Source organism: Aphelocoma coerulescens, chromosome 27 (genome assembly GCF_041296385.1).
Source record: "Aphelocoma coerulescens isolate FSJ_1873_10779 chromosome 27, UR_Acoe_1.0, whole genome shotgun sequence".
Classification (NCBI taxonomy): domain Eukaryota; kingdom Metazoa; phylum Chordata; class Aves; order Passeriformes; family Corvidae; genus Aphelocoma; species Aphelocoma coerulescens.
The window spans coordinates 6,635,720-6,662,008 of record NC_091040.1 but is presented as its reverse complement, the minus strand read 5'-3'; the positions used below and the strand labels follow the sequence as shown (position 1 = coordinate 6,662,008).

The window sequence follows — 26,289 nt, the reverse complement described above, 5'->3', positions numbered from 1 at the left end:
CGGTGATGATGTTTGATAAGGAACAGATAAACTGAGGTTGCACCATCCTCCTCCTGTGACTCCCCCTCTCCTGCCCTGCATTCCTCTGAAATGACTGGGGTTTCTTTTCTCACTTTCAAATTCAGGACTGGGGCACATGCCCTTCAGTACATTCTGGAAAGGCAGCCCTTGTGCTTTGTAGTCCAAGGGCTCTGCTAGCTCAGCTCTGCTCCTGGATGTCCAGCAGCTCCTCAGCTGTAGTCACATCCTTCCCTACTCTCCCCTGCTACACACTCAATTATGGTCCTCTCCACCTTCATCCTCCAAAGAGCAGCTCAGAGCAACACTTCCAGCTGCAATTTCCTTTCCAAGATGCCAAAATTGCACCTCACACCAGACATGGCAGCTGGTCCCTTTGTGGCACAAAGAGGGAAGGAATCAACAAATTATAACTGTATTTCTGGCTGTAAGCAAGAATTTCAGAGCAGCCTTTAAGGATTCCACTTGCTGTCAGGAGGGTACAGGTAGGTACAAGGGATTTTAGACAAGTTTGTCAGGTAACAGTAGGAAGGAAGTTACTGGATAAATTTCCCAGTGATCAGTGATCTCAGAACTATTTCCTCCTACACTCCATCAGGACACAGCTCTGAACAGGGATGCACCGCACCAGCCCAGCCTGGTGCAACGCTTCCAACTGTGCTGAGCCAGCACATCTGAGATTTGGCTCCCTGGAACAGCAAAGGTCTCTCAGGTAAAAATACCATTATCAGTGTTGACACATCACACTTGGACTACTTTGTATGACGTCTTCTCTCCTGGGACCTGATCCCCCAGGTTTGGACTCAGCAGAGAATTGGTGGACTGTTTGCTTTTTAGTTGTTTGGGTTTTTTTTGGTTTTTTTTTTAATAAGAAAAGGCAACTTATTGGAATGTGCTTCTGGCCAGAAAAGATCAGTTTGTTCCTGTTCTTACAGGGAAAGGTTTGCTGCTTCAAAGTGGCTAGAATACGTAAATAGTTCATCATTTTGTACAGGAAATTTTTTGATTCAATTAGAAATTCTAATTTAAGATACTACTTCTAAAATCTTATAAAGCCTCAAAACTAAACCAATGTAAGGTTAGAAATCAAGATTCTGTTGACCTCAACTTGATTTTCCCCATTGTATTACAGTTTGGGAGCAGTTTCTGTGTGTTTCATGTTCTGGCCCAGCAAGACAAGAGACTATGAGAAGAGACTATTTGGACCTCCAAGAAGTCTCACGCAGGAAAACTCACACCTGAGTGACACAGGAAACTCTTCTGTTTTCCCTTTTTTCATTAACTTTTTAAGAGCCCCTGAGCTCTGGTCCTTTCAGAGGAGCTGGTTATGAGCAACACAGTATGTACATGGCTGACTAAATATTATCTCATCCATGGGGACAAGCCAGCCCTCCTCCACCATCAGCTCTGCCAGATCATTCCTGTGCACATCCCGCTCTCCAGGTCTTGCCATCAACCAGTGTTAATGCCTCTGATTACATTCCTGTGGTAGCTTTCCTCTTCTTGTCTCAGCCTCCTTGGATGTCAGTGATATTCCTAGTACACAGCACTTGTATCATGTTTTGAAGAACGACTCAGCTGCTGCAGCCATTTTCTTTGTCACTGGATTCGACCGGAGCTTGGAGCTCCCCTCCACAGGCACAGCATGCTCAGCAAAACAGCAGCAAGCCCTGCCTTCCCACCACAGCCTCTCTGCTAACCCAGGTTAGATTAGACCAGAATTGGGTAAGATTTTATAGAGATTTTAACAGAGCACATAACAAGTTCCTTCTGCCTTGAATTTTGAAAAGATAAAATGACAGAAGTCAAGATTCTCATCTTTTTAATCATGTTTTTGGTGACTTTTCCTTGCCTCTGCTTTCCAGGCTTGTGGAATATTCTAACTGCATTTTCCTAAGCATTTCTGTACTGCCACAAGGTCTGGAAATCTACTGATATAAGACACACAAAAGAAGAGCTGAGATTCCTCAGTGATACCAGGACATGGGCAGCTGAGGACTAGAAAAAAAAACAACAAACAGCCTGAACCTTTAAAATGTAAAAGCTGGCATCAGTGATCTCAAATCCAAACATTTTATAGTACTGGGGGAAAAAAAAACCCCAACCAAAACCCACGAGAGTACAGACTTTTAAAGATTTTAGCACCAGGGGATGATGTCACCTCCAGGCATCATATCCTGAAGAGGCCAACCCTTGTCTGCACAGCAGAGTCTGTTAGACCTAATGAGGTATGAGCTGCCAGTGAAGATTTTTCTAGGCTTGGGGCATTCAAACCATGTCACCCTTGTGTGGATTCTTGTCTATTAAGGGTAGGGCTTCTGCCACACTAGGAACATTAAAAGTGTCTTTCCTCATTTTCCTTAGGGAGAAAACCGGTATTTGAGCTCCTCAAAGATAACATGCCATTGCCTGACTCCTTCCTGAGGCCATTCCGAGAGCCTCCACCCTCCCACACGATGAAGTTTATCTCTGAAGTTGTTCCTGCCCCTCCTCTGTCTACACCTTCAGGTATCCCATTAGGGAGGCTTTGATCCCAAACTCAGTAGGAAAGCATCCACACCACTCAGTCTCCACACAAGCAGCCAGCCATGTGCAGCCTCAGAGCCCCGATCCAAGGCAATGTGTGTCCTGCTGCTGGAGGAGGAAGGCAGCTGTGTGCAGGCACCTGGAACTGTGCAGCCGCCATGGCCCAGCCGAGGGGAGCCAGACCTCGCAGGTAGGAAAGGAACACTCTGTGATCCCAAAGCACACCTGAAACAATGGGATTCTCCTGAATGCCAGCAAGTCCTTCCCTGTCCTCACTCACTCTCGGCTTCCCAGAATACAAGAGGACTTTATTCTCAACAGGGTTTGCCCCTTGCTTCTCTTTCTCCTGCATAAAATGGGCATAACAACACCCTACTTTACACAGCTTTGGAAAGCCTTAATTAGACAAACTGCTCTGAGATTTGTGTAAGAGGAAAATTAAATCAACCTCCTATTGTAAAGCCGGAGTTACTGCACACACATTTCTCTAAGCATATTCAGCCTCTTTGTGAATGTCTGTAAATACATTTCAACCTTCCTAACGAGGCTCATCTCAGTTGGGAAGAAGTCACTTGAAGTTGTGGAAAAGCCAGAGTCAGTTTTCTGTGCAACCTCTTCACATCCACCAATGGCACTGAATGTGGAAAAAGCCGTGTGGCTGTGTAATTACAGACTGCAGTGAGGTGGCCCTGCCCAGGTACTGCTCCCCAGGTGAGGGGGATATGCAGCATGCCTTGAGCCTGGTCCCAGGGATGAAGAAAGAGTCTGAGGGGAGATCAGGCAATTTAATCTCCAAATGAGGAATTTGGAGCCACATCCAGTGACCCTGGGGAAGTGTGGTACCTCTCTCCTTACACCTGAGCAGATCCTCTTGTGTTCCACACACAGCACAGAGGTGTGACCCAGCCCCTGCGACCAGGGACTGCCAACAGTAGCTTCCCACTTCACAGGAGCTGAAAGTAAGTTTCATATTCCAAAGATCTGGCAACCTCCCGGAACTCCCTAACTTCCATATAACATGAAATTGCAAGAGCTACAAGGGTCCTTTGGACAGCAAAGACAACCTGAATACAGCAGCCACACTCCACCCCAAAATCAAGCTGCTGTTCCCACGCTATGCTGGTGCTTGCAGTGAGGGCTCTGGGGTTAACACCAGAGAGCAGAATTTAGAACAGCAGGGTCCAAACCTCACCAGGATTTTCTTCTTTCCTGGAAACCAAGCCATGGACCAACAGGCTGGGAGCTGCTGGCAGGTGCTGACATGTAAGACTTGCCAGTGAGCTCTGCCATCACTGCTTTCCAACTGCTGCCATTTCCTGCTCATCCCACTGTAGGTCAAAAACCAAGAATAAAAACCTTCACTGGCATGACAACTGCCATGCCATACAACCCCTGGGCAGGAGGGAAAAGCAGAGGCACACATGGCTCAGGTTGGCTTGCCTTTCCCTGCCTGTGTCCAGGCCTGGCTTGTGCTCTTCTGGCTCATGCTGTATCCTATTTAGTTCAGATTAGCACTCAGGGCTGCCTACAAAGGTAATTTCCTGCAATGTGTCCCACTTTTCAATCAACACAAGCTCCCATTCAGCTGGGCAGTTACATGCAGGAACTTACTGCCTTCAGCGAGACCTAAAAGCACAAACTCCAGAGCTCTGCTGATTAAGCACAGAGCTGACAACTCCTTTTCCTCCAGAGCACCTCACTTTGCAGGAAGGTCCTCCAAAAAATTTCTCCTGATACTTGTTTTTCTGGTAATTTCTGTCTTGCCCTGAAACACAAGTTAAAATCAGAGTTTCTGTTGAAGTCAGTGTCTAGGGACACTGTACACGAGGATGTGTGCCAGGCACCCCCGTCAAGGAAGAGGAACAGTTACAATAGCAAAAATTGTCCTGATTGTGGCATTCTCCCTCATGGATTTATATTCCCCAATATGGCACCAAACCAAAAATGGTGGCGCTTCTCTGACTGACAAATCAGATTCTGCTGACTGATCAGAACAAAGACTGCATGACTCAGTTTCACTCCATCTGTGTTTACAGAATGGAAGGATGGTCCCCAAATCCCATAATAATGTGATCCCTGCAGTCCCATCCTCACTTCTAGGCAGTAAAACCTGTGCATCTTTCAGTAGTGCTTAGGAAAAACAGTTCAGTTCAGTTTGGGTCTTCAATTCCTGTAAAGAATCCAGTGGGGACAAGCCAGGGCTCATCCCAATGCCAATGACAGAAAGCAGCTCTTCCAGCTTTCGTTATAATGCAGTGCCAAAAGCTGCTGGTGTGTGCACAAGGAGGTTCCCTCTGCTCATACCTCTCTTCTATTGAAAATAATCAGGTCTCATTTATCCCAGAGCTTGAGAACTCACTGCAGATTAGAAATGGTGGTGGCATACCCAGAGAAGGCAGAGCTGAATTATTTGGGAGAGAAGACAATTGTGTCTGATCTCACACACGCCCCTGGTCAGAAGAATTCGATGACCACTGTTGTAACAATCCAAATCACTGCTGTCCTCACTTTGCTGTGCTGTCAGGAAGATGCTGTGAAAATTTACTTATTTTTGAAGCGACAGCATCAGAAATATCCCCCCAGCCTCTTGTTCACATCACCTCCCCTGTTCCCTCCTGCCTCCCAATTCACAGCTTGTCTGTGAAACCACAATGCTCCGAGAAGAATGATGTACCTGGGGAGGCAAAAGCTTCTTTGTCCTTCACTGGAGCCCTCAGCACCATGGCTGGATCAAAACCCTTTCTGAAGGGCTAGTTCCAAGTCCAAATCCAAGTCACAGGCTTGCTGGCATTATCCCTACATGAAAGGATTATGTGAGGGGTCACAATAGGTGATGATAAAGTTCCCTTCCAGCCAAAACAATCAATGAATCTCCAAGGAAATCCACCACCTTCTGGCAAGAGCCAGGACCAGATTTTCCGAAGTGTAACAATGCCTGGCTCCAAGATCGCCGGGGCAATGCATGTGAAGAGCTATGAAATCATCTCTTCTGCTTGGGAGGTTCATCAGGCCACGCTGGCATTGCCTGTAAGCCACAGACCACAAGACTTGGAATGCTGGGAACAAAATCAGAGCAGAAACGCTCAAAAAGGCTTTAAAGGTAACATTACTCTGCTAAGAAGGAAGAGGGGAAAAAAACCCCCAAAACACTAATGGCACTTAACCTGGCTTTTCAGCATGGTAAAAGTCAATTTGGAGATTTCCTTTGAACATGCTGGAAAGCTTGAGCAACCCAGCCTGCCCAGCAGGCCAAGGTGGGAATGGCAGGAGCTGCTGCAAGTCAGGACTGAGGTACCTGAGCAGAGCTGTGTGGGAGGCAAGGCCTGGAGTGGCAGGAGAGGAGCACCTTCTGAGAGAACAGGAGGTGGCAGGGATTAGTGAAGGAAGCTCAAACAGTATCTGTCTGTAGGAGGCCTGGCTCAATTCAAGGCCATTAACTTGTTGCTTTCTGAACACTACCAAGAGAACTGGAAACAAAAGCACGTCTGCCCAGCATGGGCCCTGCTGAGTGACTGCTTAAATACTGCAGCAGAACTAAGAGCATTAAGAAAGGCAAAGAGCCACTTCACTGGCTCTAGGTTCACAGGGCTGCAGGTTTTTGCATGAAGCCCAAGTTAAAACCAGGCAACTGGGATACAGCCTTGAAAGCACAAACAAACAAATAAATAGCCTTCATTTTCTCCGTTCAGGAGTTTGAATTTAAAGGGGAGTCCATCAACTTTACATAAATCATGTTTATAATTAAAAACATATTTTCCTGCACTGCTTTCAAGCCTTTGGATGATTAAGAAGGCATTTTTCAAATTACTTTAATTCACACTAATTATGCTGATTGTTTACCCCAGTCAATAATTTTTCTTGCAGGGAGATAAAGCTGTCCCGGGAAGAGGCCTTCCTCCAGGGACCAAGAGGGAAAGGACCCCAAGGAACTGCCTGAGGCCCTGGTAACACACAGGAGGTCTGTCACTGAGGCGGTTACACGAGTCATGTCAGGTCCAACGCTCACAGGGCTCTTGCTAAGCCTGACTCTGTGCCTGGATAAGCTGAGGAGACTTCAGCTTGCTCACCTGCTGCCAGAGGCCTTGAGCTGTGTTTTGCCTAGACCTTGCCTGAGGCCTCAGCCTTGCCAGGGAACCAGACGTTGTAGGTTTAGCATGAAAACACAGCAGTGACTGTAGAGCTTCTGGGGTGGGTCAGGCTTGTGCTCAGCAGAAGCCAAATGTGCTTCAGAAGACAGAAGCTTTATCTCCTCCTGTTTCATTTGCAGATGATGGAAAGGTTCTTGGCCCTTTAGAAAACACACTACAACAAACTGAACAAGAATTCTCTTCGCAGATATTTGACTCCCATTCCCCTCCAAAAAAATAATTTGATTTCATTCAACATTATTTAAAAGAGACAGATATACAAAAAAGCAATGGTACATTTCCATTGTCCCAGCACTGCAGCCTGTGTGCTGTGAATGGATTCCCTGGGTAACCTTTCCCAGGGAGGGCTGAAATGTCCTGACCCAGAAGCCTTCAGGTAGCAGACAAAGCAATACCTGCAGGATGACACAGTGACGTGGAAGTTAGGAACTCATCATGCTGACACATGCCCAGCAGGAAGTATTGCCCAGTCCCTTCCCACACTTCCCAAATCAGGGTGTTCCTGGTCCATCTCTCCAGGGCTCCTGCAGGCTCTCCAAAAACAGCAATGACATTTCCTCAGCTTTTTACCCCCTGTCTTGGGTTACAGTGCAGCATGTAACCGGGGGTATGTACTCTATCACCATCTTCATAAGCTGTTAAAACCAGGTAGGGCAGTGTTCTTTATCTCTTCCATGACACATCCCTGATAACTCCCTCTGGAGGAGCATCTTTCTGTTAATGGGCCATCAAGGCCTCACTGCATGACTCATAAATTTACATCAGCCCATTCTGAGATGCTCCACCCAGAGGCAGAAACCAAGCATTCCTACCTGGATATAATCTGAGGTTTGGAACACCACAGTCAGCCCTTACCTATCGGATTTCCAGAGGACAGGAGCTACATAACCATCACTGGACCTTCAGAGGAAGAGCAGACCCTTCTACAGGATCACCGCTTCAATGGAACTGTATCTATCACTTCAAAGAGGACTGCAGCCACCACTTAATCAGTCTGCTACCACCACCCTGACCAACAGGGTGTCAGGTCGTATTCTTACTCTGTCAGGTTAAGACAGTGTTTCCTGCCTTTATTTTAATTTTCCTATCAAATTGTAGTTCTGACTTGGGATCTCCCATTGGTTTGTTTTCAAACTAGCACACCCCCTCTCCTCTGGTTCAAGATGGCAGTTATTTCATAACCTGTGTGGCTCTAGAGGTGACACTCTTGGGCAATGTCAAGCTCCAAACATGAGTGTCTGGCTAACAAAATACAGGGGAACTGCTCTTCAGCCAGCAGGACACACACAACACATCTTGATGCTTCATGAACTAAAACAAGGCAAGAGATACCAGCCAAAGCTTTCTCATCTTCAACTAAAGGGCAGGTACTAGCGCGACTTGTAACAGAAGAAAACTGTAGTTCCCTAATGGGGGCCCAGGCTCACACAAGCACATGAGGTTCTTGCAAGCCTGATTTATATGAATCGAACCACCATTGAAAAGCACGAGACTTATTCTAATACCTGTTGTACCACACCCTAAAAATAACAGAAGAAAACAAGCTGAGATAAATGGTGTCAAAGGTGGGGAAATACCTTCTGAAAGCCACAGTGTTGGCTTCCTCTAAGAAATTAAACAAGAATGCAAAAATTAGATATCCTGCAGATTTCAGATCAAAGAAAGCGTCTCATCAGCTTGGATTTAGCACATCACCATGACAGGGCAGATTGTGACCTGGGAGCTGCAGCCAGTAGAAAAAGCTGGTAATTATTTATAAACCTTGGTCCTGTTAGCTGCTTCTCATCTGCTGCACCCTGGAGGTGCCCCAAAACTGGCACCAAACATCAGCACCAAACTTTCGAAACCTGAACCCTGCCTGTGAGGAATTTATAGCACCTGAGCTATTGCGTGCTGGTTCCCTGGGTGGACATCCCTGTGGACAGTGAGGGCAGAGCAGCATCATTTGCTTTCTCCACAGGTTATTACCACACCTTGAGGCATCCAGGGAACGCTGGTACAGAGAGACTCACATGGTCTCAGTTCCTGCCCTCAGATCAATGTATTTAACTCATGGATTGGCACACACCTGAATGACTGGGAAATAGCTGTACAAGAGAAGCTGGCCAAGAGATTCATATCAGTGAGCAGTCGCTGAGAAGAGCGGATTCATCCTTTGTATGTTTGTTCCCAAGACAAGAGTACACAAGACAGAGATACGGTCAGATCTCTCCTGTTTCATGTAGAAATTCTGAGTATGAGCAAGTTGCTACTCAACTTGCTCAGCTGCTGTTAGACACCATGACCATTTCTTAAGTTAAAACCATAAATAATTTTTAAAACTCAGACCAGTAGCATGACATTTACAGGGCTCCCTTCTCAAACCTGTGCTCTTCAACATCCACATTAATGACCTGGATATAGGGCTTGAAGGAATACTAAGTAAGTTTGCTGTCTGCACTAAATTGGGAGGAATTGTTGAGTCTCTCAGGGGCAGAGAGGGCCTGCAGAGAGACCTTCAAAAATCAGAGAAATGGGCAATCACCAATCCTGTGAAGTTCAACAACGGAAAGTGCCAGATTCTGCACCTTCATGTGTGGATGGACTGGGTGGTCCATTGCAAGTTGAACATGAGTCAGCAGTGCCCTGGCAGCCAGGAGGGACATCCATGCTCTGGGAGCATTAGGTAAAGCATCCTTGGTCAGGGAGGGGATTGTCCTGCTCTGCTCTGGGGCAGCCTCACCTCAAGTGCTGGGAGCAGTTTTGGGCACCACAATGTGGATACAAATATCGCTGCTAGCAAGAATTTCTCTTGCTCTTTCCAGTCCCATGGGATACTTTTCTCTCTCACGGAAGATATCAGCAGAGTTCTATAAACCATGAACACCTGCAACCTTGCTGAGCTTTGTTTCTGGTACAGTAGGAAAATATTTTGACAATGGATGTTTTAGGATTTTAGCCAATCACCCCAGGGGGGCTGATCCTTTGACCAATTAGACTATGAAGAAAAAAGTCTATAAAAGAGTTGTAAAATAATTAAATAAATCAATCTTGCTGCACAATTCCTGCCTGCTGGATCTCTCTTCTCCTCCCTACCACTGCGGGACTCCGTGATACCACAATATAAAAAAGACATTAAGCCACTAGAGACCATCCAGAGAAGGGCCATGAGAATGGTGAAGGGCCTTGAGGGGAAGCTGTATGAGGAGTGGCTGAGGGCACGTGGTCTGTTCAGCTGGAGGAGACTGAGGTCAGACCTCACTGGGATCTTCAACATCCTCCTGAGGGACAGCAGAGGGGCAGGAACCAATCTCTTCACTCTCCTGAAGGGAGAGGAAATGGCTGGAGCTCTGTCTGGGGAGGGGTAGGCTGGATATCAGGAAAAGGTTCTTCCCACAAAGGATGGTTGGGCACTGAACAGGTTCCTCAGGGAATGGTAACGGCCCCGAGGCTTCCAGAACTCAAGGAGTGTTTGGACAATGCTCTCAGGCACGGGGTGGAATTGTTGGGGTGTCCTGTGCAGGGCCAGGAGTTGGACTTGATGATCCTGATGGGTCCTTCCCAACTTGGTATATTCTGTGATTCTATGACATCTAAAATACTGCCTGCTCTACTCTCAGGGCATTTGTCCCTAGCAAAACTCACTTGAAGTGATGCCAGGCATGGTACAAGGCACTGAGGTCCTGGCTGTGCAGAACTCCACCACACACATGTCACCAGGAGGAGATGAAGAGGCTCCAGCCCAAAGCCCACACGCCTCATGGCTGAAGGACGGTGGGTTTGCAGTACTTGCACTGGATCCACACCCGATACATCGTCATCTGTTTCCCACGGTTCACTTGCAATCGCCGATCAACCAGATTCTGGATTTTCTTCAGCCCAGCTGTGGTGAAGAGATGATCTAATTCATCTGGAAGCAGAGAGAAGGAGACTGAGGAGGCCATAGCTTTTCTTTAACTGATACCCTCTCACACTGAGGCTAAACTAAGCTGAAAGGTGGGCCAGAGGAAACCCATGGCCTCACCCTGGCAGTGAAATAATCAAACACGACTTAATTACTTTACTAGGGAAGTTTAATATCACAGTTTCTCAAGTTTCCCTTCTAGCAAAGAAGGAAAGAATTATTTGGAGTACATCTAGAACTACAGAGACTTGACAAAGAAAACAGCAGCAGTTTCAGATATGGGTACTACCTCTAGTAACCAATTAAGGAGCATCTTCTGGCGAGTTGGGACAGCCATTCCTTCTCCCCGCCCAGAGGAATTTCAGAGTCCACAAGAGCAAAGAACAGGATTAGACCTATGCTTTGAAATGGTGGCAGTAAGATCTGTGCTGCCTAGGCTGGAGGGGGAATGGGATTCATTAAGGTTAAATTTGGTAAAAAAAAAAAAAAATCCTTAAAATCCACACCCTGTTGAGGCCCAATTAATGCACTAAGAGCCCTCAAGGCTTCAACACTTCCATTCACAGGTATTTCTGACCAAGCAAATAAATCTCACAGTGCCCCAGTCCTGCTGAGCAGCAGAGCTTACTCCCAGAGCACGTGGTTTGTCTGGAGTTTCTGTAGGAAAAGCCTGACAGGCCCCAGCTTGTGCTCCTTTATCAGGTGCTTTCCATTGTGAGGTGTTTGCCAAACATGCATTAAACATTAATTTTGCTGTGCCAAACAAGACTCGTGCAGTGGGGAATAGTTCAGTTGTGCCACTGCTCTACAACTGGCTGTGCACATGGGCCTGCAGTGGAGGGACTGGAGGTGCAACTGGTGATAAACTGGGAGAATAACAACTGCTGCTAACACCAAGCAGCAGCAGAACTGGGGGGGCTGCCTAAGCTCCACGATGAACCACACCCTTCTGATTTCCTTATAGGAGCGCAAGAAAATTAAGGGAAGTTTCGCTAAGTGGTGTCCATTTCCCTCCATCATCTGCAGGCAAGATACAAGGAGAGCTCCTCCAATCCCATTCCTCCCAGGGTAGCAAACACACCAGTCTTCCTCTTAAAGGATTTTCCACTAAGGAATTCACCATGCCATGCTTGCACAAGAAGCTGACAAGCCTGGGTCACTGTTTAATCGGGAGCCATTTAACATTTCGCAGTGCTCCAAGAAAGAGGCTGGAAAGATCTAGTGGCCAAATGGGAGGGCACAGGGACAAGAAGCGGTGAGGAGAGTCAGAGGCATGTTTTTGGATGGTCAGAAACATGTTTCTGGCCTCCTACCTTGTGTGAAGAAGTAGACTCTGGTGCCATCACCTCTCACATAGAAGTTACCAGACAGACATTGACCTAAAGGCAAGACAGATATAAAGTTACCAGCGAGCATTTAAAAAAATCAACAACAGACCCTCCTCCAGCACACACGGTGCTTTGGGGAATTAATGAGCTGCCTCTAAACAGGGCAGACACAGCTCCAGAGAAGCAGAATCTACTAGTGATGGGGCAAGAGTTCCCAGGGGGAAAGGAAATACCTTTCTTAAACCGAAGCTGGGCAAGATCATAGCGGCCGTAATCTCGTAACAAGATCATTCCCCCCGGTTTCAGAAGGCGGCTCAGTCTGGTCACGATGCACTGCATCCTGAGGGAAGAACAAACCAGGAGTGCTCAACACGCTGCAAAATCATGCTTGTTTCCTTCCAAAAAGATGGAATAAAGTTCTACATGTTTCAACTTCATATAAAGAGCTACCCAAAGTCAGCAGCATTCTGAGCTCTCCCAGAGTCAGGTGGGTTGATTTTATTTGGCCTCTATTTTTTGACATTCCCTGATTTTGCTTTTTTTTCCTACAGGGATAACATCCTACCACAGCAGGGATTAACTGCTCTCTCTTACTGATTACAAAAGGATTTCCACTGGTTTCTGTAAAAAAGTAGTAAGTGAACTTGAAGAGAAGTGTTGTGAAGTAAAACTAAAGGATACAAAAAAAAAAAGAGACTAGTGTAGGTTGTAACAACTATCACACTAAGACCACAGCACTTTCCTTACCTTTTTTCTGAACCTGAACCCTCCCTTCTTCCCACCTCCTATGTGAGAAATTCATCTACCCTCTGAGCCTGAAAATCCAGCAGAATACTTTCCAAACCAAGTGCTCACTGTGGCTGGGGCTCAGAACAGTGACCCCAGCAATGATCACCTGCAGCCACTTAGCACTCCAAAATCATCCTGTTCTCTGCAAGAATTGGCTGCAACAGCAAAAACCTGCAAATTTCATTTTTGAAGCCTTCATGAAAAACTGGACCACAAACAGAACAAACTTTAATTTTCCTTGATAGGAGATTATTAAAGAACTCTGATTGTAGAAGAACTATCTTCTGCAATCAGAAGGAATTATTAAAACTTACTTCTCCGGGAGAATTGCTGAGAGGACAAAGATAAGAATAACAATGTCGAGACTCTCCTCTGGCATTGGGAAGGGACTTTGGTCATTGCACAGGTCATGGACAAATGCAAAGCAGCGAGAAGTATCATATTCTGCATTGTTCTGTGTTTGAGGGAGAGAAATTAAGAACATTAGTAGCAGATCCTAATCTCAGTATTAGCTGGACTATATGGATTATTAGTATTATACGGAGTATTTTAACTTCCACATAATCAAGTGGTGTGTCCAGAGATCTGTTTCAGCCTCATTGGACTTCTGTGTCAGGTATGTTCCTTGGTCAGGCAAGGAACTGGTGTGAAATGTGAAAAAATATTTACACACAGGAGATGTACCCATCTTGCTTTGGTCTTGTTACAATCAGACAATCAGCGCTGAAAAAAACCCCCAAACTGGACTCAGGGTTTATCCCAATTTTAAGGTCAGAGTTTCCACTAACAGCAGTAAGAAGTGAGAGATTTATACTGATAAATTGGAAACCTTTACGTAAGTGAGAGTGTCAGGGCACCTCTCTGCATCATTGATATCAGTATTCATTTCACCTTCAAGCAGATATTCCCTATACCCCAAAAATCAAACTTGGTTGCCTAAAGCTACACTCTTAAAAATCAGATTTAGACTTCTTTTAGAAGTTGTGTATTTTTCTAAAGCTGCTGCTACAGATTGCAGAAGCCTCTACAAACAGTGCTTGTGTCATATCCAGAGGAGGAAATGGATGCTGACTCTGGTGCTGTGCTCCCCTCTCAGGAAGTGACTGATTGCATTTGATACTTCATATATTCTCAGTTCTGCCTTGACCTGAAATTTATTAGTGGTATTTGTCTTTTGACTAAATCCCAGCCTCCTGCTCCACAGCATGATCCCTCCTCAGCTGCCTATGCAGAAGTAATCAGACCATGTTCCCAGAACTGTGGTGACAGCAACACACACACAAGCCAAAGCCAGGTTCAGTTCCTGTTAAAAAATAGCCTGAATGTTTGCAAGGCTCAAGTTTGTTTTCAAGTCACTCAGCTAAAAGAACACTGTATTAAGAAAAGTACTGACAACCACAGGGGAAGAAAACCTGGCTGACTTGTTTGCTGCCCATGTGACATTTTGAGAACTTTTACTTCTCTCATTTCTACAATCTTTGATGGCTCATTTTCCACAATTCCCAGTGTAAGGGTCAGCACCAGGGCTGGCTAAAACCAGAAAGCTGCCAGCACAGCCAGAGAGTCACCGGCAGCCAGGATAAATTTGTGTTAATAGGCAACTGGCCCCAGATACTTCCCACATTTTCCTAAGTCACCATTGAGATTACCTGGACAAGATCCACAGCTGTTGTAGAAAAGTCACAGCAATAAACAAACAGGCCTGGGTCACTGCAATAAATCAAAGAAACTCATCATTTATATCAAGGAATTAAGGAGTGTTTCAAGTGCACAAAGCCCAGAAATCCTGGGCTTTAGTTTCTGTGCAAAATCTGGTTGATTCCATTGCTCCTTTATGCCCATTATTCTCATATGGAACTGACTGCTTCCTTTTGCTTCTGGATCTAAAACCAAGGGCTTCCAAGCTCAAAACACAGTAACCTGAAGCTGCAGATGGCAAAGATACCATCTGCATTTGGTCTTTCTCTGAGATTATCTAAACTAGGAACACATGGAACATTCTTCCAATTGTTTTTCAGAGGCTGGTATCTCATGCAGGTAAAAGCCTACTGAGAATTACTTCACAGAACCCCAGGATGGTTTGGGTTGGGAGGAACATTAAAGATCATCCAGTCACACCCCTGCCATGGGCAGGGACACCTTCCACTGTCCCAGGCTGCTCCAAGCCCTGTCTAACCCAGCCTTGGACATTTCCAGGGATGGGGCAGCCACAGCTTCTCTGGGCATCCTGTGCCAGGGCCTCACCACCCTCACAGGGAACAATTCCTTCCCAATATCCCATTTATCCCTGCCCTCTGGCAGTGGGAAGCCATTTCCTCTTGTCTTGTCACTACTTACTTGTTAGTTTGCAAAATTGGGAAAACTGTATTCCCAGCCCCACAGCCAACCTGTATGAACAGAGTAGATGTACATAGTGAAAATAATTCCTTCAGCACATCCATGCAGATAATTTCCAATCATTTCTCTACAGCCATGGAACAAAGAGCAACTCACAAGTAAAGCTGAGCATGGCAGTGACCATTCTAAAGTGTCCCTGCAAGCTCTGAGCGTGTTAAGGTCTGAGGAAGAGGATTACATGTGTGGGAAACCACCAAGCAAGTTCTTATGGAAATCTTAATAATGAGCTATATATTGCTACTCTTTTGAAAGCTGTTTTTGCTGGAATCCCAAGCATAACAACCGGTATGAGTCACTGAAGCACTGGCAAAGGCCATGGATGAGTTACGTTCACTTCCACAGAAAATCAGAGCAACAGAGAAGTTAAGTTTGCTTTACTCTAATTGCCCCTTCTGCTTGTTCCCATTTGAAGAGATCATGGCTCACAAACTGGGTTTGGGGAATTTGCCTCTGAATGTTTAAGGAATCAGTAAAACTGAAACAGACTGAGCAGAAAACACCACAGAGGGTTTGCAGTGACAGATGTTACCAAAAGTGCTCAGGTGAGACAGGAAAGGCACATTGAGAACACCAAAGTCTGAGGAAATCTTAAAAGTGATTAAAGACTAAATTAAAAAATCAGGACAGTTCATACTAACTCTCCCTGGAAGGGCAGGACCTTCATAAAATACTAAGTATTTAAAAAATCCAGTAATTCCACAGTGAACAACTAGAGGTGGCAGAGCAAAAGGTTACAACCAGCTGTCAGGAGTCCAATATTTATAATTGCCACAGACTTCTCTGAGACAAAGCCTGTATCAGTCTGGGATTCCCTGTTATCACAAGGGCCCTAAGGAACAAACCCAAGAGCATCTTTACATTCTTGGCTTCATTACTTTGTTTTGCACCTCTCAAGGCAAACAGGAGTCAGCACAAACATGCAAAAGATAAATGACAAGGGAAAGCTTTATACAGAATAGAAGAATCAGCTTCTTCAAAAGATGATGTTTAAATGCTTGTTTGAACATCTGATAGCAATAGTTTAGCTTTTAAACTTGTAAACTTCTTACGGTCCATGTGCTCTGCCAATTCAGAGTCTGAACCAAAAGAATCCCAACAGATGTAGTTCAGTTCTAAACTGCCCTCTTATTTTTGCATTTTACTGACTGAAGGCAATCGTCTGGTCCCTTGCTGTTTGGCAGTGATACATATTTTTATGTCCCAGTCACACTGACACAAGAGAGGCTTTGATGTGTGACTTTGATGTACAGCTCTTACCTCTAGTATACGGTAAGATGCAGCTGATCCAGGGTAATCCCCATCACTCTGACTCAGCTCACTGTCCTTCTGTGCAGCCAACTCCTCTGTGCAGCCCCCAGCTGGGCTTTTTATCAGGTTTAACTGACTCTTTGTCCTGGTTTCCAATGAGCAATGGCCATTTTCACAGCTTCCCAGCCCTTCATTGTTGGATTCTTCTGTGTTACTAAATTCATGCACAGAATCTCCATTTTGGCTTGAGTTCCTGTTAGGTGCCAGCTCAGGAAATTCAGTGAACAGCCAGTGCCTGTCCTTGAAGAAGCCATTTTCGTGGATTTTATAGAAGTCATCCCAATATTTCTTAGCGTTCACCTCATATTCCTCTGTGAACAAAAGCAAAAACATCACCAGACACAAACCAGAAGGTCTCAGGGTTTAATCAGTTCAGAGAGTGAGGGATCACTGCAGATATCTATGCACCAACCTGCTTTACTAGGAGAGGCCACAACTTAAAAAGGGAAAAGAGAGAGAAGAGGAAACTCTGTCTCTTGGTAGGATTTAAAGGAAGCTGGCAACAGAAAAAGTCTCTTTGAAGGAGACTGGAATGAAGAAATCCAGGTTTTACTTCCATCTCTAACTTGCTCAGTTTGCTGAACAATTAATTTGGAGCCTGGTGACAATAAGTGTCAAGCACAACTCCAAAGGGATTTTGTGAGTGCTGCCTGGAGCTGAAAGCTCCTGTCCAACACACTGCTCTTATTTTCAGGTGGAGAAACAGAAAAATTAGTCAACTCTCCAGGCCTGGCAGGAAGCTCAGTTGGAATTTATGCAATCCTCCAGATTACAGGACAGCATGTTTTCCACGTTTTGCTGCAGTCCAGTCCAGACAACTTTGCTTTCTGTAGTTCTATGTGTGTCAGAGCATTTATGAACTAAAACAAAAGAGGGGAGTCAACAGTGACCACTGCATTAAAGTACCAACGGAGAGCTACAGTGGACAGGCTAAAGATGAACAGAATTAATATGAGCAGCAGCACTTTCACAAACGGCTCATTCCAGGAGCAAGGTGAGTATTACAGGGAGCTGGAATAGCTCTTACAAAGCCATGACCAAGTGAAATTCGAGTCATCTGCAAACTTATTTCCACACACTTTCACAAATTTCAGATCAAGTACAGTCTAGGGGAACTATTTCTTCCACGTGAAGCTACAAATCCAAGCGACTTTCTGTGACTTCATCAATGTGATGAGTTCTCTGTCCTGGGAATTCACACCTAATTATAGCATCCTATGCTTGGAATCACCTAGAGACATTAACAACCATGACCAGAAATCCCAATTGCATTCCAATAACAAGTAATTCCTCAACCATCTTTGCATGGCAACAAGTGCATTACTGAATAAAAACGATTGGAGGCCATTATTAGCTGAACTGCTCTTTATTTATTAGTCTTCCTGAAGAACATAAAACTGTTTCAAAGTGAGACAGTAAAGTGAACCCAGAACACCTGGAAAAATATGTAGCCTCAGCCAAATATAGACAAAAATGGCTTTAACAAAGAACCACTAATCAGTCATATGTCTATTTTTAGTAGGACCTGCAGCACAGGGAGCTATATATAAAAATAATCTCTTTACTTCAACTACAAGGATTTTCTCCTTTTAAGAAGCCTTGTCCTTAAACCCCAAGCTGAAGGAAACTTTAATGTCTGATATTAGACACGAGCAGTAACTTTGTACCATGATCTCGCTGTAGGTCACAGTGACCAGGGCCAGGTCAACTCACGGTTTGCATGGAAGAACTCAATGACTGCTGATGCTGGAAGAAGTGCTATTGATCCAAACCCTGGCATGCTCTGTCCTGAACTGACATTCTCCCGTGTCCTAGCAGGAATATGCAAGGCTTCTGGGGCTGAAACGCTCTTTCATCCAACAAAAATACCAAATCCTGATTCCCCCTCATCTCCAACAATCCCATGGCAGCCTGACTGCAGTGGAATGCTTACCTGAGATGCTGGGACAAAATTCCAGCTCAGCCATTTCGGATCACCCACATTTTTGCCACATTACACTGGTGAACAAGACATTGTGCTCTTCCTTTGTTAAATTAGTGTGAAATTCTGTTGGATGCTAATGAAGAGCTGTTATACTCCAAACCACATGCAGGGAAACTTTATTCAAAGCTAATTTACCTCAGAGCCTGGTGTTTTCAAAGCCCTGAATAAAGGATCAGTAACAATATAGATGCAAAAAATCAAGGACCAGCTGACAAAGATCATACAAGAAACACATTTAAAGTGAAAATATGACCATGTTGATTTTTCAGTACGACTTCCAGCCAGTAAAGTTCACATCATACTTGTTCCAGTCCCTTTTTGGGGTAGTAGCTCACAGTGCCATCGGTGCGCAAGCCAGATTCCTCCAGAGGCTTTCCTGATAAGGACTCCTGACTTTCTGCTCGCCTTTGTAAGCACACCCCCAAAGCCAAGCCCATACTCACCCCTTCACTCTGCAAAAGATGAGCAAACAAAAGGAACTATTCACAAAGACCGGAAGAGAAGCAGGGAAGAGCATTCAGACCTCCCGAATTGCAAGGAGGCTAATTACAGAGCCTCAAAAGGAAACCAAGAAACTTGGACTTCTTTCTCTTTCTTTCCCCAGCCATGAGACACATCCTCCACATACCCAGACAGCTTCCCTCCTTCTCCAGAACAAATCCTGACATCCCCAAGAAGTCCACAAAATAATACAGCTATAATGACCAATACTCTGCCTTTGTTCTCCTCCTTGGACATTCTGATTCTCAAACTACCAGACCCTTCAGGCACATTTGCCTGGGCTGCCTTCCCTACTTTTCAGCCATCCCATTGTCTCCACACGATTTCCAGTGAATAGCAACCATCAACATTTGACTGGCCTCCATTGTTCAGTCTGGGAAATACATCATGGAGCCCTGACAAACTGCTCCAACAGCAAATTGCTCCACAATTTCCTAGTTGTATATAGGTTCTCAAAGCATGACAGACAGCACCCTTTAATGCTAACCAGATTTTAAAATGAACTCAACACAATGGGCATCACAATGGAAAACTGCTGGATACTGCTAGAATTCCAAGAAATTAGGAGGGTTACTCTTTGGTGTAATTAATTTGCTATTGTGAACACAACTGGGAGCTATATGGAAGTGTCTCAATAGTTCCAGTAGTACTCAGCATCATCTTACGGGTGACACACTCAATTTAATTTGAACAAAAGGAGCAGATCCACCCTTGAGCTCGGCAGGGTATCAAGATATCATCATCAAACAAGTTTCTTATCACACCAAAGAAGCATTCCACCACCATTTGAGGGACTGGATGATCTTTACCAGGTGCAGAGGAAATGCATTATTGACCATCCAGAATGGCTTCAACCATGACTTAACCACAGAGCTGGGCACCTTGAGCTTGATTCAGAGACAGCTAAGCTCTGCACTTTGGATTGATAAATATCCTTTAAGCCAAATGAAATAAAAACTTTGGAATCCCTTTGCTGTCTATCTGAGGAGAAACAATCAAGATTATCATTTTTCTTTCTCTGATGAAATTCTTCTCATGAAATTTGTTCACTCTGTAGAGACAGATATGGACACCACTTTATCAGACTCTTCAAAGAGAAGATCAGCTTGGATCACGGCTCACTTCACAGCAAGCCAGCGAAAAGAGACTGGCTACCAGCAGTTAAGCTTTAAAGAGCAGTTAAGCTTTTAAGCTTTAAAATAAGCAAAGGCAACAACTCTACACTCAAAGAGGTTTGTTGACAATGAACACTAACAAGTACTTAAACATACACAACATGACAAAGCTCAACCCGATCTGACTCCTCCCAACCAGGAGTCGTCTCTGGAGAAGATGGAAGAGTCACAGAGAGGTAAATTAAGAACAGAAAGGTTCCTCTTCCTCCTCCATTTCCCATTATCAAACACGTGTTAAAGCCTTCTGAGTGACTGGGAGAGGGGAGGAATTAATGATGTTCTGATGTGGTTCTGGCCAGACTGTTCCACTCCTGGCACAAGCCAAGACTCGCATAAGGACACTCTCCAAAAGTACCTTGTTTATCTTGTGGCAATAGTTGTGAGCTGTTCTCTTCAACTTTACTCCTGGCACTGGCTTCCTGCTCTTCTGACCATTCCACATTGTCCCTGTTGTGAAAAATAAGATGAACTGGAGCTAAGCATGGTACAAAGACAGAGGGAAAGAGAAATGTCTGGAGAGCCCTCCAAATGGACAGGGGTGCAGGTGTGATCCCCAATTCCAGCCCAGCACCACCACAACAGCCTAGTCAGCACATGCAGGTCCTAGTCCTGAAGGAACTCATGGAATTGCAAACAGAAAGGATCCTAAATCTGTTCCATTTTGGATACTCAGTCAAATTTAGAGGGAATAGATCCTTGCTAAAACCGTGAGGGCACTCAGGACAAAACTACATCGTCTTTCTCAAGTTAAAACAAAAAAGGCAGTTGGGTTATTTGGAAGGTAAATGGTAAATTAAATCAAATTATGAGAAAAATATGCAGGAAGCTTTAAAGCAATAAGAATTATTAATAACTTCAATGCACACACACAGCTATTAAGTCATTAAAGTGATTCACTTGGCCTTTTTTCATTAAAACAAGTGAATGAAAAGCAGAATACAAGGCCCAAGAAGCAGTTATTGTCCCAGAAGGAATTAGTGGTTTGATTTCAACTCACAAAGGCTTAAATGTTAAGTCTGTGAAGAAACAGACTACTAAGACTTTCCACAGGAAAACTGGGGATATGCTTTTGTTACATACCTTTAATATAGAATAGTCCCAGAAGGAATGACAGGCTGACACATATAAATATCCCTTAATTACAAGTTAAACACACCCAATTTTTAACAAGGTATAGCAGCCAGAGACCAAAAGTGGATCTATTTACCTCAAAAATGCAAAATACCTTCAGTTCCCAGCAAATTAGAGAATTTAGATGTTTACCTGACTGAAAACAACTTCTGTATCCAAATAAAGAGCTCCTGTTCCAAGCACACACCCTGGCACAACCTCATGGAAGGAATGATAGGTTGTGGATTTCTGACAGCGGGTAATTTACCTTTATTAACCACAGTAATAAAACAATTGCTACAACCAGAGGAGCCTTAGGAATACTACTGCTTTGGGAGGGAATGGCAATGGCTCAGAATCCCCTGTCGATCGGTCCGGAAGGCTCAGGACACCGTGGGGATCAGCCCCCAAGGCTCAGAACCCTACAGGGATCAGACCCAAGTGCTCAGGACCCCCGCGGATCAGTCCCGAGCGCTCAGGACCCCCGGGACCAGCACTCCCGAGCCGCGGCCGCACAGGGCAGTGCCCTGCCCGGGGATGCCGGTCCCCGCCCTGCCTCCAGCCGCTGTCCGGCCGCCAGCCGCCGGCCCTGCGCCCGCCGCTCCCTCAGCCCGCTCCGCGCCCGGGAGGGGTCTCTCCAGGCGAGCCCAGAGCGGAGGGGGGCCACCGCGGTCAGGGCCCCGTGAGGCGGAGCGGGCAGGTTGGGGCTGGCTCATTACGCAGCGCTTGGCCACAGGCACCGCAAATCGGAGCGGCAGCGGCGAGCCCGCCCCGGCCACCCCCACCCCACCGCCGGGCGCGGGGCGGCACCACAGGGCAGCAGCTCCCCGGGAGGCTGCCGGGGGTCTGGAGCGGGCAGCGGCCGCAGCCCTCACGCACCAGGCATTGTGCTGGAAGAGCCGAGCGGGGTCGGTGAGGAAGCGCCTCCCGAAAGGCCGCCGCTCCCGCGCCTCGCTGGGCGCCGCCATGACGGGCCGGCCGTCACCGGAAGCGGAAGCGGCGCCGCGCGGTCCGACCAGAAGGAGGACTGCGGGCGGGGTCACGTGGGAGGGGTGTCCGCTGCGGTGGTGCCGCAGGAAAATGTCGGGAAAGGGTCCCGAAAAGATAACCTTTTCTGGAGGATATCCCGCACTCCAGGGAGCCCCAGCATGGGACAGGCTGGAAGGGACCATAGGGGTTCGTCTGGTCCAGCCTTCCTGCTCCAGGAGGGTCATTGCAGAGTACATGGCACAGAATCGGGAATGGTTTGGGTTGGAGGGACCTCAAAGCCCCTCCAGTGCCAGCCCTGCCCGGGCAGGGACACCTCCCACTGTCCCAGGCTGCTCCCAGCCCCAATGTCCAGCCTGGCCTGGGCACTGCCAGGGATCCAGGGGCAGCCCCAGCTGCTCTGGGCACCATGTGCCAGGGCCTGCCCATCCTCATGGGGAGAAATTTTTTCCCAGTATCTCGTCTAACCCTGCTCTTTCAAACTGAACCCGTTCCCCCTTGTCCTCTTACAACGAGGCGTAAAGGGTTCAAATTCAAAGGATTTGAATGGATTGTCCAGGACTGCCTCCAGACAGTTCTGGAGTATTTCCAGCAATAATAACTCCACACCTTCTCTGGGCAATCTGTTCCAGTGCTTGGTCACTGCACAATGAAGAAGTTCTTCCTCATGTTCAGGTGGAACTTCCTGGGCATCCGCTTGTGCCTGTCACCTCTTGTCCTATTGCTCAGCACCACCAAGCAGAGTCCAGCTCCATCTTCTCAGCATCCCATTAGATATTTATTTATTTGGCCTGGGAAGAGGGAGGGAGGATGAAGGAGGAAGGAGGGAAGCTGAGGAGGCCACCAGGGTGATCAGAAGGATAGAACACCTCTTGTACAATGACAGGCTGAGAGAATTGGGATTGTTCAGCCTGGAGATGAGGAGCTCTGGGGTGACCTAATTGTGGCCCTTTCCAGTACCTGAGGGAAGCCTACAAGGAAGATGGAGAGAGACTCTTTTACAAGGGTCTGGAGTGACAGGACACAGGGAATGGCTTCCCAGTGCCAGAGGGCAGGGCTGGATGGGATATTGGGAAGGAATTGTTCCCTGTGAGGGTGGTGAGGCCCTGGCACAGGGTGCCCAGAGCAGCTGTGGCTGCCCCTGGATCCCTGGCAGTGTCAAAGGCCAGATTGGATGGGGCTTGGAGCACCCTGGTCTAGTGAAGGTGTCCTTGCCCATGGCAAGGGTGGGACTGGATGGTCTTTAAGGTCCCCTACAAACCATTCTGGGATTCTGTAATTTTGTTCACAGCGTGCACAGGGTGACCCATCTGTTTGCAAATTTTGTGGAGCTTCTTTCTGCCACACTTGAGGGAGTGTCCATCCATCCACACTGGCTGGTGCGGTCCCTGAGCTCCTGCGGGTGGCAACCAGAGAACAAAAGAGGGCGACATTGGCTTGTGAAACAGCCCAGCCCTGCTCGGCACCAGCTGCTGCACCGATGGCTTTGGAGGGACCTGGTACCTGGGGAGTTTTAACTGCACAGGGGTGTGACATGCCTGTAGTGGCACTGCCAGCATTGCTTTTGCAGAGCAGATGGCAGCTGTGCAGATGCTTTTGGATGTGCAAGGATACAAAGCTTTTCTGGAAATCTCATCTTGGGGCCCCTGTGTTTTGTGTATGTTGTCATATAAGGCACAAATATCCCAGTAGAGAGGGGCACTTCCCTCCCTATACCACAGAGGCAACTCTCCTGATAATCTGAAACAATTCTCTAGGGCAGAGCTACCAACTGTGCCCATTTCCCAAATATTTTGAGGTGGTGGATTCCTCTGGTAATCGAAGCTGCCTGAGTAATCTTTCCTAAGGGCTGAAGAGGAGGAGAGTGGTCAGAGCTGTGACTGAGCCTTGTCCTGCTTTCACAGAGCTCAAAGGGAGCAGAGATCCCACAGCCTTGAGAAGATCTGGACAAGTTATGCCATGGGGATCCATCCCCATTTTTCGCAGTGCTGGTCAGGTATCTGGCAGAGAGAACAAGTCCCTGCAGTTTATCATCAGCCAGAAAAGGTAAGGTCAACTCCTTCTGTGTCCCATCTGGTAAGAGAAGAGCTTGGCCTCTGCTCTTGTAGCAAGGAACACCCGGAGCAAACTGGAAAAAGGGAAAAAGTGAGAATCTAGACTAAATTCATGGGCACAAATCCCCATTGTAGCATGATGCCTCTGGAGGTACAAAAATACGGTACTAGACCCTGCTGAGACAGGGGAGGATGATTTTACTGCTGGAGGAGCCATCAGTCCCTCACCACCAGACTTGCTTCCATGTTTGTCCCATGTGGGTGAGAACCACTGCAGGATTTTAAGGTAATCAGTTGCCTCGTGTCAACATCACATCCTTGTCATCTGACAAGCACCAGTGCAGGCATGCAGGAGGCTTTCAACTAATCTGTTGGTTTCTAGAGATTTTTAGGTCTCCTCCAAGGAGAAAGACCTTAGATACCTAGCCTTACCTTCCTCTGTCCTAAGGCTTCCTTGCTGCTCAGGTGAACCCTGCTGGCTGTGGAGCCCAGGGTGGAGTTGAAGTCCTGGGTGTCACCTTTGTGCCCTAGGGAAGGGCCCAGGCAGTGTTTGAATGGAGCAGGGAGTGTTGCCAGCAGCAGGGACAAGCTCTCCAGGGAGATTTCGGGCTTTGGGAGTAACGGCAAAAGGGCAGCTGGAGAGACTCCAGCTACAGAATCCAGACTTGACACCTCCCATGGCTCTGAGGTCAACGGAGTCTCCTCTGTGACCAGCTCAGAGCCCAGATTATCCACAATGGCTGTGCCCTCTGTAACAAGAAAGTGTCGGAAGCCTCCCCTGGCTGCTGGCAGTCAGCGCAGAGAGACTTGCCAAAAAGAGATTATTAATAATAATAATAGTGACTCCTTTGCCTTTTACCCACTCTTTCCATCTCAGGATCTGAAGAAATGTAGCCACAATAATGCAGTGAAAATCCCTCCCCCCAGCAGGGTTGGATGCTGAGGCCAAGGAGGATTAAATTACTTTTCCATAGCCACTCATCACCCATCATCTCCTTCAATGCTCCACCAAGTGTACAGACACAGCCCCTTCTCCTGTGCCCCGCTGAGGGATGGCACTGCTGAGACACGACAAGTTCACACTGTGCCTCTCTGCCATGTGATGCAAAGCAAAAATTCAACCCAAGATTAAGGGGAGTGTGGAAATAGAGAGAATTTAAGCTGTGCTGAGTGCATGGCGTGTCCCACGCCAGAGTGACCCAAACAGAGTTGCAGAGACCCAGCAGCCTCCCTGTGCTCCTGTTGCTGGGGTGCTGAAGGAGTGGCCAGGTAGGAGCAGAGAGCAAGGAGGGCAATGCCAGTCCCCTCCTGTGGTGTGTCCTGGGCTTCTTGCAGCTCCTCGCTGGCTAAGGGGATAGCTGGAATCTACAGTGTGGATGTCAACCACGTCCCCAGGGCTATGGGGGAAGGTGGAGTTAGTCAGTGGGGAGATAGCATAGAGTCATGGAATGGTTGGGGTTGGAAGGGACCTTAAAGACCATCTCATTCCACCCCTGGCCGTGGGCAGGGACACCTTCCACTGTCCCAGGTTGCTCCAAGCGCTGCCCAACCTGGCCTTGAACCCTTCCAGGGATGGGATAGCCTCAGCTTCTCTGGGCACCACCACCCTCACAGGGAAGAATTTCTCACAATATCCCATCTATCCCTGCCCTCTGGCAGTGGGAAGCCATTCCCTGTGTCCTGTCCCTCCAGGCTCTTGTAAAAGATTCTCTCTCCACCTTTCCTGTCAGTTCCTTCAGATACTGCAAGGCCACGATTAGGTCACTCTGAAGATTCTTTTCTCCAGGCTGAACAATGCCAATTCTCTCAGCAAATATGTTTGAGGAAGGGCAGCCCAAAATACAGCAACCTCAATTATTCTGTGATTTTGTGCTGAGGGAAATGCAGCATTTTGGCTTTTTGTTTTTAATTCCAGCTCTTTCTTCTCTTCTTCTCCAAATCTTAAGTTTTCTGCCCAGTAGATGCTCCAGATCCTGAACTATCCCTAAATGCCGATGTACTCACCATCCACAGCCATGTCCTTCAGTACCTCCTGGAGATTCTGTTCTGGAAAGTGGATTTCCCTTGAGAGTGTTGGGACT

At 46.7% G+C, this 26,289-nt stretch overlaps 1 protein-coding gene across 2 annotated transcripts; it reads right to left on the bottom strand.

The window, feature by feature from the left end:
* Positions 1-1,744: 1,744 nt before the first annotated feature.
* On the bottom strand, positions 1,745-22,142 carry LOC138099244 (tRNA N(3)-methylcytidine methyltransferase METTL2). 2 transcript variants are annotated; one of them, XR_011146691.1, is made up of 10 exons: positions 22,047-22,142; positions 20,413-20,504; positions 16,347-16,708; positions 15,030-15,079; positions 14,342-14,402; positions 13,007-13,146; positions 12,137-12,243; positions 11,889-11,954; positions 10,317-10,581; positions 1,745-7,087 (listed from the first exon to the last, which is right to left on the bottom strand). XR_011146691.1 is itself a non-coding variant. In XM_068996376.1 (9 exons), the coding sequence occupies exons 1-9, from the start codon at positions 22,133-22,135 to the stop codon at positions 10,430-10,432; spliced, it is 1,119 nt and encodes a 372-aa protein (XP_068852477.1). In that variant the 5' UTR covers positions 22,136-22,142; the 3' UTR covers positions 1,745-10,429. The 2 variants fall into 2 exon arrangements, 1 of the variants encoding a protein (XP_068852477.1); XM_068996376.1 differs by having other exon boundaries at positions 1,745-10,581.
* Between the last annotated feature and the right edge of the window lie 4,147 nt (positions 22,143-26,289).